At 37.0% G+C, this 19495-nt stretch overlaps 1 protein-coding gene across 3 annotated transcripts in view; it reads right to left on the reverse strand.

Moving 5' to 3' along the window:
- zzz3 (zinc finger, ZZ-type containing 3) overlaps positions 1-19495 on the reverse strand; it is a 32186-nt gene continuing 12691 nt past the window's right edge. For 2 of the 3 annotated variants that reach the window (XM_026206819.1, XM_026206820.1), the window contains exons 3-12: positions 19022-19160; positions 18772-18919; positions 15258-15385; positions 9178-9249; positions 8827-8928; positions 8457-8552; positions 7655-7804; positions 4941-5075; positions 4429-4529; positions 1363-1507 (exon numbers count right to left, since the gene is read on the reverse strand). In XM_026206819.1, coding sequence (XP_026062604.1) covers positions 1363-1507; positions 4429-4529; positions 4941-5075; positions 7655-7804; positions 8457-8552; positions 8827-8928; positions 9178-9249; positions 15258-15385; positions 18772-18919; positions 19022-19160 — 1216 coding nt within the window. Of the gene's footprint in view, positions 1508-4428; positions 4530-4940; positions 5076-7654; positions 7805-8456; positions 8553-8826; positions 8929-9177; positions 9250-15257; positions 15386-18771; positions 18920-19021; positions 19161-19495 lie in introns of all 3 variants that reach the window. The other variant, XM_026206821.1, reaches the window with a different exon arrangement.

The raw sequence follows: 19495 nt of genomic DNA on the forward strand, positions 1-19495 counted from the left end.
TTTTTTTACATTATTTAAGAACAGACTGTTATACACAGATACTGAAGCGGGTCAAGGGAGGGGAGGTGAACAGAACAGAACCCAATACAAAATGGTCTACTCAAAGCACAACAAAATGCATGTGTATAAAATAAAGTGGAAGTGCGGCGCACGTGCGACGACTGCCACCAGCTCGATTTCGTTATTCTTCGTCTTTTAAATAGATTCATAAAAATACAATCTTTTTATGGCCCGTGAGGAAACTGGAAAAGTTAGAGGGATCTAAAGGCGTGATGATGGTTGGGCAGCTTTTCACAGAGGGCAAACGTGCCACGAGCTCTTTATTTTCTTCTTCTAAAACAAGTGGCCAGGTTAGAATCAACTGGACAGGGAAGAAAAAAAATGGCACACGGCAACTACCACTGGCTACTTTTCACCATATATCTGAATACTCCACATGATCAACAACAGTACACATTGAGAAAAGAAAAGAAAGCTCTCCACGAGCGCAGAGCGCGATATAACGCCTTCCGGATCTCAGCTGGTCTTCTCCGTGCTGTAGTGCTTCGAGGTTTGGGAACCTATTGGGTTAAGTGGAGTGGCTTTTTTTTGTAATTCGGCGTAATTTCAAAAACAAGAAATGAACGTAAATAAAGTGACAACATCATGGAACTGTCGTAAGAGGAAACAAAGAGCAGCTTCTAGTGAAAATGGTAGCCCATGGCAAGAGACACGTATGGGGTCTGTCAGCCGGGATTTGCTGTTTTTTTTGTTGTTGTTTTTTTAACCCCTGTTTAGAACGTCGGGAGTTGTGAGCGAACTTCCTCGATTGGTTAAAAAACTTGGTATGAATCAAAGACGACAGTCTCAGCACCAAGTTCCTTTCCTTGTAATCCTGCCTCACGAAAAGAGCTCACACACAAAGCTTCACTTATAAATACTTCAACTACAGACGACATTTTGCACTTTAACGCGAGCCCAACCCCGCTCCCGCCTCCAAGAGGTGCGTCACTGACGCCCGTCACTAAAATGGTGGAACAAAGGGAGGCGTCGATTTGCCTTTTAAATGTCCTGGGATTGGGAATGTCAGTGCACCTTTTTCTTTTGTTCGTTCTTTCCTCTCGCTTCTTTTGATTTGAGATAGTGTTACTTGATGAGACCTGGTAAGGTTTGACAACCACAGCAGGGTGTTGGCCCCTCCCTCCCACGAACCCTCCCCCACCCCACCTCCCTCCGGCAGCAGGTCGGGGCAAGGTGCGGCCCATCTGCGGTACACTCTCGCCCAAACGTATGCATTTCTTTGACTTGGATGATGGAGCCATGCACAGAATGCCCTGGGGACTGCAGCCCAGCCCTGTATACAAGCAGTGGAGCTTGTCCCTGTCATCTGTTGGCAGGGAAGTAGTTGGGGTCCAGGTAGTTGTAGCCTGTGCTCTGTGGTAAGCAGTAGTCTTTGTCCAGGAAGGTTTCGGCCTGGCATACTGGCTCCAGTCTGTGTGTGGGCTTGTGGGTCTCGGTTTTGAACGGACTGAAGGGGCAAACAGAAAGGTGACTGGTTAGGACAAGACAACTGACCAACATTTCAAGTTAAACAGAATGGGAACATGTGGGAATATTGTAAACAACACCCCCCCCCCCCACTCCCCCCTTAGACTGAGGAGATTTTTCTTCTGTCAAGAATTTCAAATAAAACATTCTTTGAAAAGTCATTAAAAGGATGACTGACGAGTGTCTTTCTTTCTCTAATGCTTAACATTTTCGATAAGGCCTCAAAAAATAATTCAGTTTATTGAAGGCAGGGTAGGTAATCTGGATCGAAAACATATTTTGTTGTGCTAGTTTAAAGTCTCTTGACATCTCAATAGCAATCGCTAAATTAAGTGGTCTAAATTTATTTATATAAGGCATAGGACCATAAAATGTTTGTCCAATCAAAATGTTAGGTCCGAACATTGTGATAGGCTGCCCTACCTGCTTGTCAAAATATGCATTTGCATACCCCTGCGCACCCTGCTTGCGCAGACATTATACTGACAGAGCACATTCAGTGTTTCTTCGGAGGAGTAGCTTTGCAGAGCGATTTTGCAAGGAGGCTGGGGATCTTGCATTCAAAGCTAACGATTGCTAGCCTTTCCGAAATCGCCTACCCTACATTTAAATGATACACATCAGATTCCATTTAAGCAAATGTTATGGTCCACAACCTTTTGTGTTGTACATGTTATTTCTTTTTGCCTCTTCTCGTTTCTCACTCTCATGCTCTTAGGTACCATCTTCCTTGGATTCTATTGGCCATCTTTGCTGTCATTTATAATTAGTTAATTAAGGACATCACATTTCAAGTTAAGTCTGCTTTATTTTTATTAAATTTTTCTTTCCTCCGTCAATCACGCTCTTGTCCGAGAGGTTTAAAAGGAGAACGTCAGTGGGAAGAGTGTGTGACGTTTTCTGTTTTGACTGCTGTGTGCACTTGTGGGTATGCTGCTATGCAAACTGTTTGGAAGACTAGGAAGGAGTGGAAGAGTTTAGTAAGTCACTTTACATACTAAAGGGAAGTTCCCCCTACATACCTGGGGGGAGTCGTGGCCTAACGGTTAGAGTGTTGGACTTGCAATCCAAGGGTTGCAAGTTCGAGTCTCAGGCTGGCAGGAATTGTAGGTGGGGGGAGTGAATGTACAGCACTCTCTCCACCTTCAATACCACGAATGAGCAAGGCATCGAACCCCCAACTGCTCCCCAGGCGCCGCAGCACAAATGGCTGCCCACTGATCTGGGTGTGTGTTCACGGTGTGTGTGTGTGTTCACTGCTGTGTGTGTGCACTTTGGATGGGTTAAACGCAGAGCATGAATTCTGAGTATGGATCACATCACTTTCATCTGCACGTAGGGATTAGGGCTGTCACTTTTAGTCCGAAAATCGATTGCACAATCGATCGGACCAACCAAAAAGAGTTTTGAAAATGAAAATAGGGAATCAATTTTAACCAAATATGTACAGTATTAATTTTAAAATAATTAATCAATTCAAAAATATAGATGTAACAAAACTCACAACCAAGCAGAAAAAGAAAAAGAATTCCGAGAGTGCAGTATGCGTTGCGAAAGCTAGGCAGAAAATACCAGCAATTTTACGTGCCTATAAGACCCAGTGACGTCGAAAGCGACCTTTTATGCTGTGTTCACATGCGAATATAGCGTCTGGCGCGAATGATTTCAATGTTAAGTCAATGTAAAGACGCGTTTACGCGCGTCTAGAGGTCTCGCGGCACGGTAGACGCGAATTTGCCTCATTCGCGCATCTAGTTACAGGAGATTCTGAGTTATGAAAAGGACCATTGCAAGCTTACAGCGATACCCCCACATTGCGCATCTGTACCTGAGTGTCCCTGGGACATCAGTGCGGTTGGAGTGCGTATTCTCAACAGCTGTACATATAGTGTATAAAAAACACTCTGCTCTGGACCCCGAAAATGTTGATCGACTTGTTTTCCAGTTCAATAAATTTGTAATGGACCTAGTCTTTTTGCGCGTTTCATGCCTGCCTAGTGCCACCTTGCCTAAGTGTCAATTACGTTCAGAAAAAAAAAGAAAAAAAAAGTCCATTCTCAAGTCTATTTAAAGTTTCATTTTTTGAACAGTTTTTTTAAATGGATTGAATCATTATTTAAAATAATCTCGGAGATTTTTGAAATGCCTAAATCATAAATGCAGCCGAGTTGAAGCCTGCAGTGATGTTTTTCTTTTGTTATAGCAGCCATCCCCTCTGCATATATATTTTTTCGAGAATGTTGCACTCCTGTTGCTTTTTGTTATTATGCCAGAAACTTCATGCCAATAAATAAGAAATATTGCTGACTTGTGCGTTTCGAGTGCTCTCTTTACCATCGTCCGTTGTTTGACGTTGAAAAAGGAAACGTCTTTTTTTAGACATTTTTTAGACAAAAATCGAAAATGATTTTTTCACAAAAGTGACAGCCCTAGTAGGGATCTTGGATGTATTAGACACACTAGTTTAGTTGTGTGTGCTTTTCTTGTATGTTTTTGTTTTAGTGTATTCAGTGTAGTTTATGATGCTTTTGCATTGAAGAAACTTTCTGTTTCTTTAATAGTCTAGGGGTTTGGGGATTTAGTTACTGGTATTTTTCTTATCTTTTATTTTATGATTTAAGCACCACTTTAATTTCCCTTCTTTTTTGTTTGTTTAACTTGGGGGCAATAACTATTTCTCATAGTGCAGTTTCGTGTCATGTGTTTCATTGCTACTTATTTCCCTGGCTTATTTCTTTACTATGTCAACTTAATGTTACCTCTATTAACCCCTAGTTTTTTGGGATAAACCTCAAAAGGTCTCTGATTTCAAAAGGACAAAAAGACTGTATTTATGAGTTAAGGGTCTTTACATTAACACCACAATGTTGCAACAAGTGGTAAAAGCCCAGCTGCACTCACCAGTCAGAGCAGGAACTGCAGAAGTCCACAGCGTTGTTCTGAGGACAGTCCTGACAGTGCCACCGTACACCCTGAATGGGCTCCATGCCACACATATCACACTGAGGGAGAATTACATGCAAACATTAACAAAGATCAGGAAACAGCTGTCTAAGAGATTGCCTTTATCACTTGTCACTTTGTTGCATCACGTCTGGTTAAGCCACAATAATAAGTTAAAGGGATAGTTCACAAAAAAAAAAAAAAAGTAATTTTCTATATCTCTAGGACTTTCTTCTGTGGAACATGATGTTTTTAAAGAGTTTTCAGTGTTTTTGTTCATGCAATGAAAGCCTGAGGGGCAATATGAACAAAAATATTTTCAGAATTCTTCAAAATAGAATCTTCTGTGTTCCACACAAGTCAGTCATACAGGTTTGGAACAACACAAGAGGGATTAAATGATGACCTGATATGTATTTCTGAGAATCAGAGAGACATCAAAGTGGAAATAAGCAGGTAAAAGTGTGTACCTTGTAGCCAACGTGCTGCATGAGAGCACTCTCAGCCTGGATCTCCTGTAGTTTCTGTTTCTTGAGTTTCTTTAGCTCCAGTAGCTCCTTATACTCCGGCAGGTGCCTCAGCTCCACTGGAACCCCTTCCTCGTCCTGAAACATCACAGCAAGGTCAGAACAGTACAACACTCTTCACCACATCAGCTGTCAATGCTACAAAATTAATAGCACAAAATATCATCTTTACAAACTCTGGAATATTATACTTCATTGACCCAATGTTTGTTTTTGTTAGGGTAGGTCGATATTTCCTGACTCTTGTTCGCCCCTTATTTTTTTGTCACTACATAAAAAATGGTGTAAAAAAAATATATATATATATTTATATGATATTAATATCTAATTATTATTGAAAGTATTATTATACACATTTTTCTCAAATAATTATAATATATTTGCCAAATCCTTTGAAAATAGTTGTGTTACTGTCAGGTAGTAACAACAGAGAAATTAACTGATGGTGTGAAAATAATATTCAAACAGCATAAATAAAAAGTACTGTATAAATAAAAGTTTGGGGTCCATAAGATTGAATGAGCACCACAATAAAATAAAAATCAACACTTCAATGTGATAATGACAATTAAAATGGGTTTAGTTTGTTGACAAGAAAAGCTCCATTCCCAATATTTCCATGCAGGCTTTACATACGCCTTGTGATGACATGATTTGTAGTAAGTCTATATTTCGTGCATGTGAGGTTTGCTGATGCGTGGCAATGTGCGAATGGTTATGTTCTCTGCAGGGCCTGCTGACTGGTGTCACATAAAGGTTACATATCGGAGACAGAGAAAATGTCAAGCCACTGCAGTCGGTTCACAGTCACTCAACACACAGTTCAGCTGAGACAACGCAAACATCCGAGGCATCTCTAATGATTTTGGCAGCAGTGTCTGTCAAAAGGAAGCTCATCATTATCAAATGATCAAGCAAATCCCAACTGTGGAAATGCCAGTTTGCGGTCTTTAAAGGATTTCCTGTTTGAGAAAGGCCAACAAATGTTTGCCAGAGGGGAAGAGAAGAAACAAAATGGCTTTCAAAAAAACAGTATTTTTCATCAACTGATTTCAGGTGTTTATTTTTGGAGTGTCTATTTACACTAAGTGCAAATAGCCCATCTTGTTGGCAGAGGCCATTTACACTAACTGCGCCCACCAATGTGTGATACAGTCGACAGTCGTCAGCTCCAGTGGCACTGACCCTAGTTCGGATTTGCTGTTTTTCTCCCTTTTCAAATATAAAATCACATCAGAAAATAATTTAATTTGAATGAAAATGAAAGAAATTAGTGTTCGACTGATATTTCGTAATTATTATTATTAATATTTAAGAAATTTGAAATAATTTGACAATGGATTAAAAAATAAATGTGTAAAATAAACATACTTAAACTTTAGGTGACAAAGGATTAAAAAAAAATTAATAAAAGGAAGTAAACACTGTAACCAACAGGGCACTCCTTATTCTGGGAAGTGTGTTTGTGCATTGGGAATTATATTTAAAATAAAGCAAGGGTAACACTAATTTTACATGAAAATGGCATGAATATGACCGTGGGCAGATGCATAAAGCGCAGTATAATTTGAAATCATGTTTAAAGTTTAAAGCATTCAATTAACACGGACAGACCGTCACACAGAGATGCACACTTCACAAGATCTCAAAGCTGGATTCGACTAAGTTTGCAAGGTTTGTGAAATAAAAAATTCATTAGTCCTTCAAAAACTTAAAATTAAATACATGCATATTTGCTTAATGCTGATGGCAAAGTATTAGAATGTTTGCCTTTCTATTACTAATAATATAAAAGCAATCGTTATAATACTTCCTGTATACATGAATTCCTTTTATTAACCGTTCTATCGGATTATTAGACAGACTTCTATCCATATTACACAGAACTGTTAACAAAGACGGCGAACAAGAGAGAGAATGGGAGCACTGTGTGATCAGGAGCTGCTGCTCTTAGCGCCATCAAAATAAATGTCCCGTCTCGAACAAATCGGCCTAGCAGAAAAGCCAATCGGCTGATGCCAATTTTGGCCGGTATATCGGCCTTGGCGATATATCGGTTGAACTCTAAAAGAAATAATCAAAAAGTTGAAAATAAAGTATCGGGCAGGGTTAGGGTAGGTGTAGGGAGGGCTTTATTTTCAAAATGAGGTGGCATACATTTAATAATTTGAATTAAAATTAAGATTTACAGTCAATAAGTTATTATTGCATACAGTTTTATAATGTACTACAATACTGAGATGCAGACAATTGCCACTTTTTGCAATAAGTAGTATAAATAGCAGGAAATCCTGCTATTTTAAGTGTAAATAGAATCTATAGCTATTTCCACAAAAAAATGCTGCTATTTGCACTTAGTGTAAATAGTATCTATCTCTAAGAAAATATGCTTAGCATTTAATCACTATTTGCACTTATGATAAATAGCCTCTTTAGTTATTTTCACTTAATGCAAATAGCCGCTGCCATTCATTTTTCCCTTTTCAGGTTCTAAATCAATACGTTTGGATATGATCTGATAAAATGCTGTGGCTCTCACTGGTCCAATCATACATGCATTTCTCTGATGATTAGTGATCCGATCAATTACTGGCCACCCTCAATTGAGAGCTCTCAGATTTAGTTGGATTTGAACTGAAATCTTAACAAGGACTGACCGAATCATCCGCTCCATTATCCTGGAGGCTGTTGAAGAAGTGAGACCGTTCGTCCTCATCATCCATGTAGACGGGCGGCTCGTATGAGGTGAGGAACGTCGAGGGCTTGTACAGGTGCTTATTGAGGTGGTGCTGTCGCTTACTGGAGGTCTGCAATTATAAACAACATAAATATGCACTGTATTGCATTGTAAATAACTAATCATGATACCTATATATACACTACATGATACTATATATTAGGGATGCATGATAAATATTGGCTTCCGTGGACAGAACTGTTAATGACGACAGCAAACAAGAGGAAGAATGTGATCACATACATACACACACACACACATACGTATATATGTGTGTGTGTTAATTCAGCACAGATGCATTGAATTGATTAAAAGTGACAGTAAAGATATTTACATTGAAAGAACAAAGAAATTGAAATAAATACTGTTCTTTTAAATTTTCTACAAATCTTGAGATAAACCGGTTTGCACAAAAATATTGCACAACTGTTACAAACTGTGACCATAACAAGAAATGTTACTTGAGCAGCAAATCAGCCTATTAAGAATGATTTCTGAAGGATCATGTGACACTGAGGACTGCAATAATGATGCTAATATTTAGCTTTGCCATCACAGGAGCAAATTACATTTTAAATGTATATTAAAACAGATGTTTTAAATGTATAATATTGAACAATATTACTATTTGTATTGTATTTCTGATCAAAAAATACTTGGTGAACATAAGATACTGACTTAATATTTTACATTATATTATACATTTTAAAAGACCAAATTACCTTTTTGCTGTACATGCACACATTGGGTGTTCTGCCTGGTACTGGAATACCAGCTTTTGTCAGTTTTATGAAATATTTCTGTACCCTGCTAGCAACCTGTGAAGAAGAGGAACAAAAACTTAGCATACAAAAAGAGCTGGCTCTGTATCCAGTGGTTAAGCCCTCTTACCACAGCCTTTAGAGGTTAATACTCCTGTTCCATTAGTGAAAAATATCTTTAAATTATACACAGTCTCCATTAAATGGGGCTGTAAGGATATTAATTGCCTGACTGCTTTAGAGAGCACTGAAAAGGGGACTAGAATTTGAATGTCCATCAAGGCCAAAAGAAGATGAGGGTGACTGTGTAGAGTGAGGCCTGAACACACACCTGTTTTGCGGTCCTGTTGCCAAGTTCATCTGCGATCTTCTGCCAGCGTTTAGACTCGACCTCCTCTGGTGGAAACTTCAAAAGCAGCTGCTCCAACTTTTTCTACATATTTCACATACAAGATATAATAAGCAAACAGCCAAACCTAACAGCTCAAGAGCTACACAAAATACTAAAATGCACATTCTATCATAAATTAGAGTTTATAAAGTCAGCTTCTGTCCAATAATTTGAATGGAGAAGTAGCTTTTTAAGAGTGCTACAACTGTTAGACGTTAAAGTTTTCTCAGATGTTTGTTCATAAAAGGCTTGGATTTCATGACTACTTAGAGCTCTTGGGTGGCTTCATACCTGCTCTTCAACAGTCCACAGCTGGTTAAAGGTGTCAGGTTTGCTCTGGTTGCACAGCCTCCCTCTTATCATCTGTCCAAACACCACAAACCAGAAAATAAAAAAAGAACATTAAGACAACGTAACTGAGCACCAGCTCGCATCCTCTGGCTCTTAAAAAGGGTAATGAAAGCCCAGACTACTTTTCTGAGATTTTAACAGCGATGTGTGTGTTGTACATTATAGAAGACAATGTTAGCATTCAATGGTTCTAACCATTGGAGAAAACTGGTTAATTTAACGCTATTTATTCACTTAGTGAGTGTAACTGTTTTTACAGCTCCATGACACAACCTGTCAAAAGGGCGGAGTTAAGCAAATCTTCCCACATAGTGATGTAGACATGTGGGGGCGTGTTAGAATGAGCTTTTTAGGATGCCGTGGTTGACTCTTAACTTTGCAACTTTACAGATCTTCTTTATGCACCAAGAGCTTGTAACACACCAGAGAGAAAAGAAAAATTTAAATCGCATCATATGACCCCCCTTAAAATTAACAGAGGTGCAACAGCACATCCATATATATGTTTTCGATGCAGAGAGCAAATGGCTGTACATTTATTTGTGTTTTTAACTCGAAGGGTGAGATATTAAACTGTCTGCAACCGAAGCTGTCTGTGTTGTCTCAGCTTTTGTTTTATGTGTTATTTATAGCAAACCATATTACAGATGCATTGTCAGATTTAATCTGAACCGCGGTCCATTTTGATTAATTTTAATAAAAATTTGTTTTCTTTACCAAGAAAGTGGTAAGATGAAAACAAGTATTATCGGTTTCAAACTATCACATAGCATCTTTAGGTCTATAATAACATAAAAAAAATTAAACCCAGATTTAGTTTTTTAAAGATTTATTATATATATATATATATATTTTATTTTTTTATTTTTTATTATTATAATTTTTTTTTTAATCAAACGAATGCAGGCTTGATGAGCAGAAGAAACGTCTTTCAAAAACATTAAAAATTGTAATATTTAGTAATATATATATATTGAATCAATATTAAAGTTATTGGCAAGACTTTCTATGAAGACTGTATTTATAATTCATTATAATGGTATTTTTAAAGCATAATAATGAATGCATAACACATTATAAAACTTTTATGTTATATCAACACATGAATAATCAAAAACAATTATAATACATCATAATACTTATGTATTTGTGGTCATAAGTTAAAGAGTATGATTATTTATAACACACAGTGAACATATTAAATCTACTTCATTTACAGTATAATAGACTGTATCATATCTTGACATGGTATAAGATCTGCACAGTATCTTACTACAGCTTGTGAGTAGTTAGTAGTTGAGTTTTTCCTGTGGAGCTCAAGTTAATTAACTGATGTGAGCTTAATATTCCAACTGAGAAAAATGCAATGTTTTCATGGTCCCCTTAATCATTTCACTATAAGCAACACTGCAAATACATGCTAACTAACTCTCATTAGAGTATCAGTATGCTCAAGAATATGCTCAATAAGTTGACATCCTTGCAAAGACACTTATAATCATTTTATCTGTTGGTTGACCATCAAAATAAAGTGTTATATGTCATATATCTACAGTAGCAGACATATTAATACTCTAATGACTGCTAGTTGACATGTAGATGCAGAGTTACTTCAACAGCTGTCTCAAGGGTACCATCAAAATAATCAAACTGATATTACAATAAAAATAGTTCGAAGCAAATGTGTCATACTACACATTCATCTGATCCGATATCTGATCTTATGGCTGTTTGAGATCATTTTTTATTATTATTCTTTTTATAATTATTACTACTTATAAGTGGTCTTTGACCGCTTTAAGTAGCATAAGAAAAATGGCAAGATATGAGACTTATAATGCATTATAACCTTGAGAAATATAATCTATCGTAAAAGTGAATACAACATCATAGTCTTAAAAGCTATAACCACAAATAAGTAAATATTGCAATATATTAAAATGATTCATATGAATATTCATGAATTTAATATTCATGGGATGATACAACATATTATACTTTTATAATGCATTATGGGTTCATTATAATGCCTTAAGAATAACCTTATAAATGAATTATAAATATGGGCTTCGTAGAAGGTGTTATCAAGTTGTTTTCATATTGAAACTGTTGAAAATAAACAACATAGTAAGTTGATCCACATATGACAGCCTCTGAACTTAGTCAATACTAATCTTCCATATAGGCACTGGACTAAAAATACATTCATAAGTCATCGCTCCCAAAATGAATTCAACGGGTAATCTTGTTTGCTATAAATTAATTACAAAAAAAAAAAGATTAATTCGGCATGAACAAGAATATGAACAACAAAATCACATTAGATCACAGAAATAAAAAAAGGACATTTCCCTTACATTCAACTTGCAAAAGTGCATTCATCTTTGCCATGTTACAATGATTTAGACTAGTGCTATATGCTCTATTAACAAAAACATAAATGGCATTAATAAAAACACTATCAAGCTATACAATATCGCAAACATAAAAGAATACGATTCATCTAATGAACGTGATATTGCGTATCGGTCTAATAGTCTATAGATCTATGGCTCTGTATATTAAATATTAATGCAGCTCCGTCTGAAAATGTCAATGATGAACTGCCTTTAACTGTCATTTTGCATTACTGACACACTGTTTTCCTAATGAATGTTGTTCAGTTATTTTGTTTAAAGCACTATACGAATAAAGGTGACTTGACTTGAAAGCATGTGATGGAGATTTACCAGTAGGTACTATTAATCACAGAATCAGCTTTACTGACGAGATGAGCATGACAATCACATGCCATTTATCGTGCAGCCCTTGTTTGTTGAACACAAAGTACAAAGTAGATGTGGAAAACCAGGATGCTGGGTGTATACAAAGCACTGCCATTATTGTCTAGAGTCCGTGGAATGGTGCGCTGTGATTGGTTGAGTGGATCTACCGCATTTTGGAGAGAAGGGAGACTGGCGTTTGTCGCAGTTTGAAAAAAAAAGGAAGAAAACATGACAGAATAACGCCCTGTTCCCACCGCTTGTCGCTGGCAATTGAGGTCACTAGTAGGCATTAGGGCTGTTTCGAATGCCATTTTTTGAGCTTCGAAGCTTAGGTAGCAATCAATATCGAATATTCGAAGCTTCGGTGGGTGGGGCTAAATATATAATAATAGTGTCGGTTTGCATTTGTATCATCTTTCACGACTTCACGTTTCACTCTTCGGCATCGTAAATGTGTTGCGGCAGACCCAGTGGAGTGCAGTGTTGCATTTGGTGCGTTATGATCAGGTGGCACACATTCTTTAAATATTAATAAACATTTAATAATCTTTTAATTAGAACAGTTTCCAGTACGCATTACACGGGCAGGTTTATGCTCCGAAAACGGACAGTGCACAAGTGATACAAAACACAAAGTCTGTTGAGAGCAAGAACTTTAATAAGGTATTAATAACGAACATTTCTTTAAAACAAATTAATCCCAAAACAGAAATTAAATTAGTAACACACGCTGATTTCAACGAACTGTAATAAATAAAGAACACGGTAGCATGCTTATAAACAGTTGAATAAGAATAAATGAATTGTTTTTAAAATGACAAAATGTAATATCTATTACAATTAGTTTTATTCTATATAAGGGATTTATTTTGTCTTATTCTGACTTTTTGTTAATTTAAATCTTTAAAATGCGCGATGCTTTTATTGAAAGCATGTTGCAATTAGCCTATTTATCATAGCAAATTAAGCGCATAATGGCCGAAAATGCGGTCGTGCAGACGTGCACACGTCTCAATTTACTTTCACTTTAATTAGCGGCAATTCAGTAGCATTTGTTTGAATTAACCATGGGTTAATTTATTTTTTTCTTAATAAAAATACACAAAACAGTAAGACACTCGCTGGTATTACATATTGCAAAATGAATAATAACTTAACACACCATGCAAAAACTAAACAAAAGCACTTATGAAACGCCTTTAAAGTGCATTTATTAACAAAACGAACCACTGCACACATTGTGGAAGTATCAAACAAGAAATTATATAAAATATTACTATATTATATAAATTATATAAAATTCATTATTCGTTAAATAAAGTGCCTTCCTTGGCTTTTTCAGCAAAAAAAAAAAAAAAAAACACCGCACAACCATCTAATATGCAACGAACGAAAATCAAACACATCCCTGTTGGCATTTGGTTTGAATCCAAAATATTTCCAAATAGGTGCTTTTGCATTTCACTTTGAAACCAGATCTTCCGCCATCCTTTAGCTCGCCTCACTCTCCTCAAATGATAAATGAAATCGGACACCTGCTGCTTTACTGCGGCGCTTGTTCCGCTCACGCTAAATTAAGAAGGCACGTAGTCACTAACTGAATTAAGTGCTTTATTGCTATAGGTTAAAACTTCAACACGATGGGTACGGTGCCGGTGGTCAAGTGCTATGACCGGTAGGTGGGTTAAACACCGTGTATCACCGGTAACACCGACTATCGCAACAAGCCTACTCCCAAACAGCTGATGTCTTGGGCATTTTGTACCTATTCAGTATGAGATGAAATAAATCACTACGTTCTCCAACGGGCGGTTCAAACATGAGTGAGAATGAATCCGCGACGGAAGTCACGTGTTGAAAAACAAAAAAGAATATTCGAATCTCAAAACTGAAAATCGAATGCCACCCCACCGAACGAATATTCGAATATTCGATTATTCTAGTACAGCCCTAGTAGGCATTCCCACTACTGGTTGCATATTTACCCACGTATCACTCCACTACAGCAGATGAATCATGTGCTCTCCACTGACTTCACTCCCACTGGTTGTCGGTCGCAAAATTAGCTGCTTATTTGCTTAAAGAATTCTGAACTTTTATTGGTTGACTTACATCGCTTGACATGCCCACATTCCGTCGCCAGAAGCCACCAGGTCTCCAATGAAAATGAGTAGGATTATGTCGCTCTGTGGCGGTGTCACTGGCGGTGTGAACGGGGCTTAACTCGGCGGGTATCGCATTTTGCGTAAAAATTAACTTTTTAATACTAATGAGATACAATACTGGTTTTGGCGGAAACTCAGGTTTTGGAACCAAACTCTTCATATGCATACTTTGCAATACACTTAAAATGTATGAATTTAGGTAAAACTACTAATTTAATTAAGTATTTCAGTTTTATATTTATATACACAGGTTTGCACCATTGTCTTTTTGTCCGATTTTTTTTGCTTCAAATAAATGTTTGTAATGTTTTAATTGACCTCTTACCTGGTTATTTTGACCTCTTACCTGGCTTATAACACTTTCACAAACAATTCTGGATCTAACATATCTGAAAATGTGGGTGGGCAATAATAAACTCTACTTACTTTTTACCATTAATTATGAGATAGTGGATCTGCTCAGATTTCCTGATCTACTAAGAGACCAAAGGAAATACTTTATTCCTTTATTCATCTATTTAACACATTTACACACTCCATATCAAAAGGACGACAAGGTTTCTCCCTCTGGTTTCCATAGATACCATCTTTTCGCTACATGTGCTGCGTGCATTAACATACTAAACAAGCGAGAAGGGCTAAACTGACTGGTGTGAAACTGCAGAAAGCAAGCTAGTTTTTCTGAACATGGCACTTCCATAAAACAGACACACTGTTATTTGTGATCAGTATGCTTGCAGTGCATTTTTGTTGCAGTGTTACAGTAGAATGAATATGGATGCAGATCTTGTGCTCTCAGGGAAAATATTGTGCATGCAGAGCACATTCGAGTTCATGTCCTAGGGCTCAAGCATATGTATAACAAGAAACAAAGTCAAGTTAAATGTTAGGTCTTGATCTTATTATATATCGGATGCAGTGGTGTATGATGAAACGTGGTGAAATTGTAGGTCATGGGGAAAAAAATAAGCAAAGCATAAAGGAGAATCTGCAAACCCATGTTTTCCTTAAAACACAACATGCAGATTTATAGTCAAGACAGCTGTAAATGGTGACAGAATACAAATGAATACAATTAATCTGAGTTTACCTGAGCCCTGCTACTGGACATACTGTGTTCTGGACCATCACTTGATGGCAGGGAGGAGGAGTAAACAGATGAGGAGTCAGCCTCCTTCTTGGAATCCAGAGGACTTTTTGGTCGAGCAGGCAACCCCACTACAGAAAGACAATAAGCAGTTTAATTTCGGCATACTTCCTGTTCATTTGCCATTGACCAGACATACCCAAAAGGGTCCACTAAATCTTTAAAGTAATTAAAATAATAAATAAATAAATAAAAAGCATTAATTTATTGTATTCTTTTTGTTCTTTTATTTTTTTATTTTTACTTGTTTGAAGGGCTGCAACATTTGTGATGGTCAATATGCCTATAAATTATTTCTTATTTCTTATTTATTAACTACAACAATTATTTTTATGATGATGATATTTACAAAAAAAATTAAAGAGTTATCAATATTGTAATAATAAGCATTTGTTGTATTCTTTCTTTTTGTTCTTTTTTTCTTTACTTATTTGAAGGTCTGCACAATTTAGCCAAACATTTGTGATGGCCAATATGCCTAAACATTATTATTTATTAACTACAACAATTATTTTTATGATTATATTTACTAAAGAAAAATAAATAGTTATCAATATTGTGATAATAAGCATTTGTTGTATTCTCTCTTTTTTTCTTTACTTGTTTGAAGGGCTGCACAATTTAGCCAAACATTTGTGATGGCCAATATGCCTATAAATTATTATTAACTACAACAAATATTTTATTATGGTGATAATATTTTAAAAAAAAGAATTATAATAAGAGTTATCAATATTGTAATGTTTCCCTGCAGAATGAAAAAAAATATATATATAACTAATATATATATATATATATATATATATATATATATATATATATATATATATATATATATATATATAACACACACACACACACACACACACACAGTGAGGCTCGAAAGTTTGGGCACCCCTTGCAGAATCTGTGAAAATATGAGTAATTTTCAAAAAATAAGAGAGATAATACTAAATGCATGTTATTTTTAATTTAGTTCTGTCTTGAGTAAGATATTGTACATTAAAGATATTAACATTTAGTCCACAAGACAAAACATTGCTGAAATTATTAAAATAACCCCACTCAAAAGTTTGGGAACCCTTGGTTCTTAATACTGTGTGCGGTTACCTGATGATCCTCGACTGTCTTTCTGTTTTGTGATGGTTGTGCATGAGTCCCTTGTTTGTTCTGAACAGTTAAACTGAGCAGCGTTCTTCAGAAAAATCTTTAAGGTCCTGCAGATTCTTCAGTTTTCCAGCATCTTTGCATATTTTAACCCTTTCCAGCAAGGACTTTATGATTTTGAGATGCATCTTTTCACACTGAGGACATTTGAGGGACTCAAACACAACTATTTAAAAAGATTCAAACATTCACTGATGCCCCAGAAGGAAACAAGATGCATTAAGAGCTGGGGGGTGAAAACTTTTGAACACAATGAAGATGGCCAAATTTGTATTATTTTTAGGGGTGTGACGGTTAGTATATAACTCTATAACCGCCAAAACCGTGTCATTAAAATATTTTTTACAAACATTTTTTATCAAAAATTATCGTCAGACATGATATTTACCACTTCATTAAATTTTGCTTTGTAGAAAACCTTTCTTAAAAACGAATTTCGTTTTGAACAAATTTTATCTTAAACTTAATAAATGTTTCATCAACCAATTGCATGTATTTTAATATATAAAAAGCAAATATAGCAGACAATGATAACCGTGACATGGAAGCACCAGCGCGCCGCGTTCACTTGCACAGCACTGTGAACTAGAGCGCATCTCATCGTAAATGAAACTCAGCGCAGGCCTATGCCTCATACATTACCATTAAATATCTTTGCTGCATCCTTTCTTGAACAGACAATGTTTTTTTTTTGTTGCGGCTCGCATCAGCAAAGCATTGCATCGTCCATAACAATAGTCCATGACCGCAAAACAATCAGCGGATGGCGGGCGTGTGCGGCTTTGAAATTTGCTCAAAAAACTTTGGCGCGGATGATGAGTTTTGTGACAGATCTCCTTAATAAACGGAGGTCTGAAATCTCTTCCCCTTAACCGATCAGAGCGCGCGCTGACACGGAGTTAACCCGCTATCTCCAAGATCAACCAACTGCATGGCAGATCCACTAGCATGGTGGCGAGACAATATGAAACAAAATGAGCTATCCGCTCCTCCAACACCCCCCCCCCCCCCCCAACGGTTATGTTATGAACCGTCACATTTGACTCGCGTCATAACCGTCATCACCAATTCTGAAACCGGCACACCCCTAATTATTTTGTTGAAATATTTTGTTTTTCCATTTAGTTCTGCCCTTCGTAAGCAACAGAAGATACTTGTATGTTTCCCGGTACACAAATTAAGTACAATTTACCTTGATCTTCAAATTCTGAAAGTTTTCACCCCCCAGCTCTTAATGTTAACGGAACACAGTACTAAGAACCAAGGGTTCCCAAACTTTTGAGTGGGGTTATTTTAATAATTTCAGCAATGTTTTTGTCTTGTGTACTAAATTTTAATATCTTTTATGTACAATATCTTACTCAAGACAGAACTAAATAAAAAATAACATGCATTTAGTATGATCTCTCTTATTTTTTGAAAATGACTCGCATTTTCACAGATTCTGCAAGGGGTGCCCAAACTTTCGAGTCCCACTGTATATATATATATATATATATATATGAAGTGAAGTGACATTCAGCCAAGTATGGTGACCCATACTCAGAATTTGTGCTCTGCATTTAACCCATCCGAAATGCACACACACAGAGCAGTGAACACACACACACACACACACTGTGAGCACACACCCGGAGCAGTGGGCAGCCATTTATGCTGCGGCGCCCGGGGAGCAGTAGGGGGTTCGATGCCTTGCTCAAGGGCACCTAAGTCATGGTACTGAAGGTGGAGAGAGAGCTGTTCATGCACTACCCCCACCCACAATTCCGTCCGGCCCGAGACTAGAACTCACAACCCTTCGATTGGGAGTCCAACCCTCTAACCATTAGGCCTCACACTTTTTATAGTATGACAAATTAAATTATATAAATAACAATAATAGTTATTTTTATAATTACAATACAATTGTTTTCATCTTTCTACCCCCACCCACAATTCCGTCCGGCCCGAGACTAGAACTCACAACCCTTCGATTGGGAGTCCAACCCTCTAACCATTAGGCCTCACACTTTTTATAGTATGACAAATTAAATTATATAAATAACAATAATAGTTATTTTTATAATTACAATACAATTGTTTTCATCTTTCTCATCATTAAACAATCAAACTTTAGTTTTTCCAATCACAGTTTTTTTTTTCCTTCTTTTTTTTTTATTTGAGAAATGCACAAAACCATACTGACATTTCAGATAAATTGCTAAATGCATTTTAAAGGTATTTTTGGGTCCATATCCAAGTTGGACCTGAGGGCAATTTGAATTATACACACACACAAAAAGGTACACACCTTTGTCAAAGATTAACTGCAACTGTCGTGTTTTCCGCTTCTTGTCACAGAACTCTCTTTCAAAGTCGCCACGGCCTGAGGTGTATTGGTCCCATGCAATCTCTGGGAGCTGGACTACTCTCTGGGGTCGAGGCAGACCCATCTCCACCTGTGATAAAAGCAGATGATAAAAAACATAAGCCAGAATGCAGGACTAAGTAGCAGGTATTTCACACAATACCAATGGAAGTCCCACAGAAAGCTTCTGTACCTGTTTCTGTAGCTGGTCCACAAAGGAGATGGGGTCAGACAGGGCTTCCTTCTGATGCCGTGCCAGTGTCTCCAGGTCCAAGATGGCTTGGGTTCGCTGGGCCTCCAGTACACTGATGGTCTGGAGCAACCTCTGATAACTAATGTGGAGGACAGAGGAGAGGGAAGGGCAGAAATGCTTTATACATTATTAACAGCTGATGCTATGTATTTAAACATCAAACTTTCAGCAGTTATTCATTATTTACATGTAGTGCAGCACAACCACATACTTCACTAAAAGTCCTTGTAAACATTCCTATAAACAGAAATATGTCCTGTTGGCCAAACGGTGGGCAAGTGTTGACTGACCGCTACATGCAGGAACTGGGTTTCCTGCTTGTACCCAGAGATAGTTGGACTAATTAAAAAATTCGTAACACTTTTAGGGATAGGTTTTTAAAGTTCAAATACTTATATTCAGCCTAAGGAGATC

This window comes from Carassius auratus, chromosome 27 (assembly GCF_003368295.1).
Source record: "Carassius auratus strain Wakin chromosome 27, ASM336829v1, whole genome shotgun sequence".
Classification (NCBI taxonomy): Eukaryota; Metazoa; Chordata; class Actinopteri; order Cypriniformes; family Cyprinidae; genus Carassius; species Carassius auratus.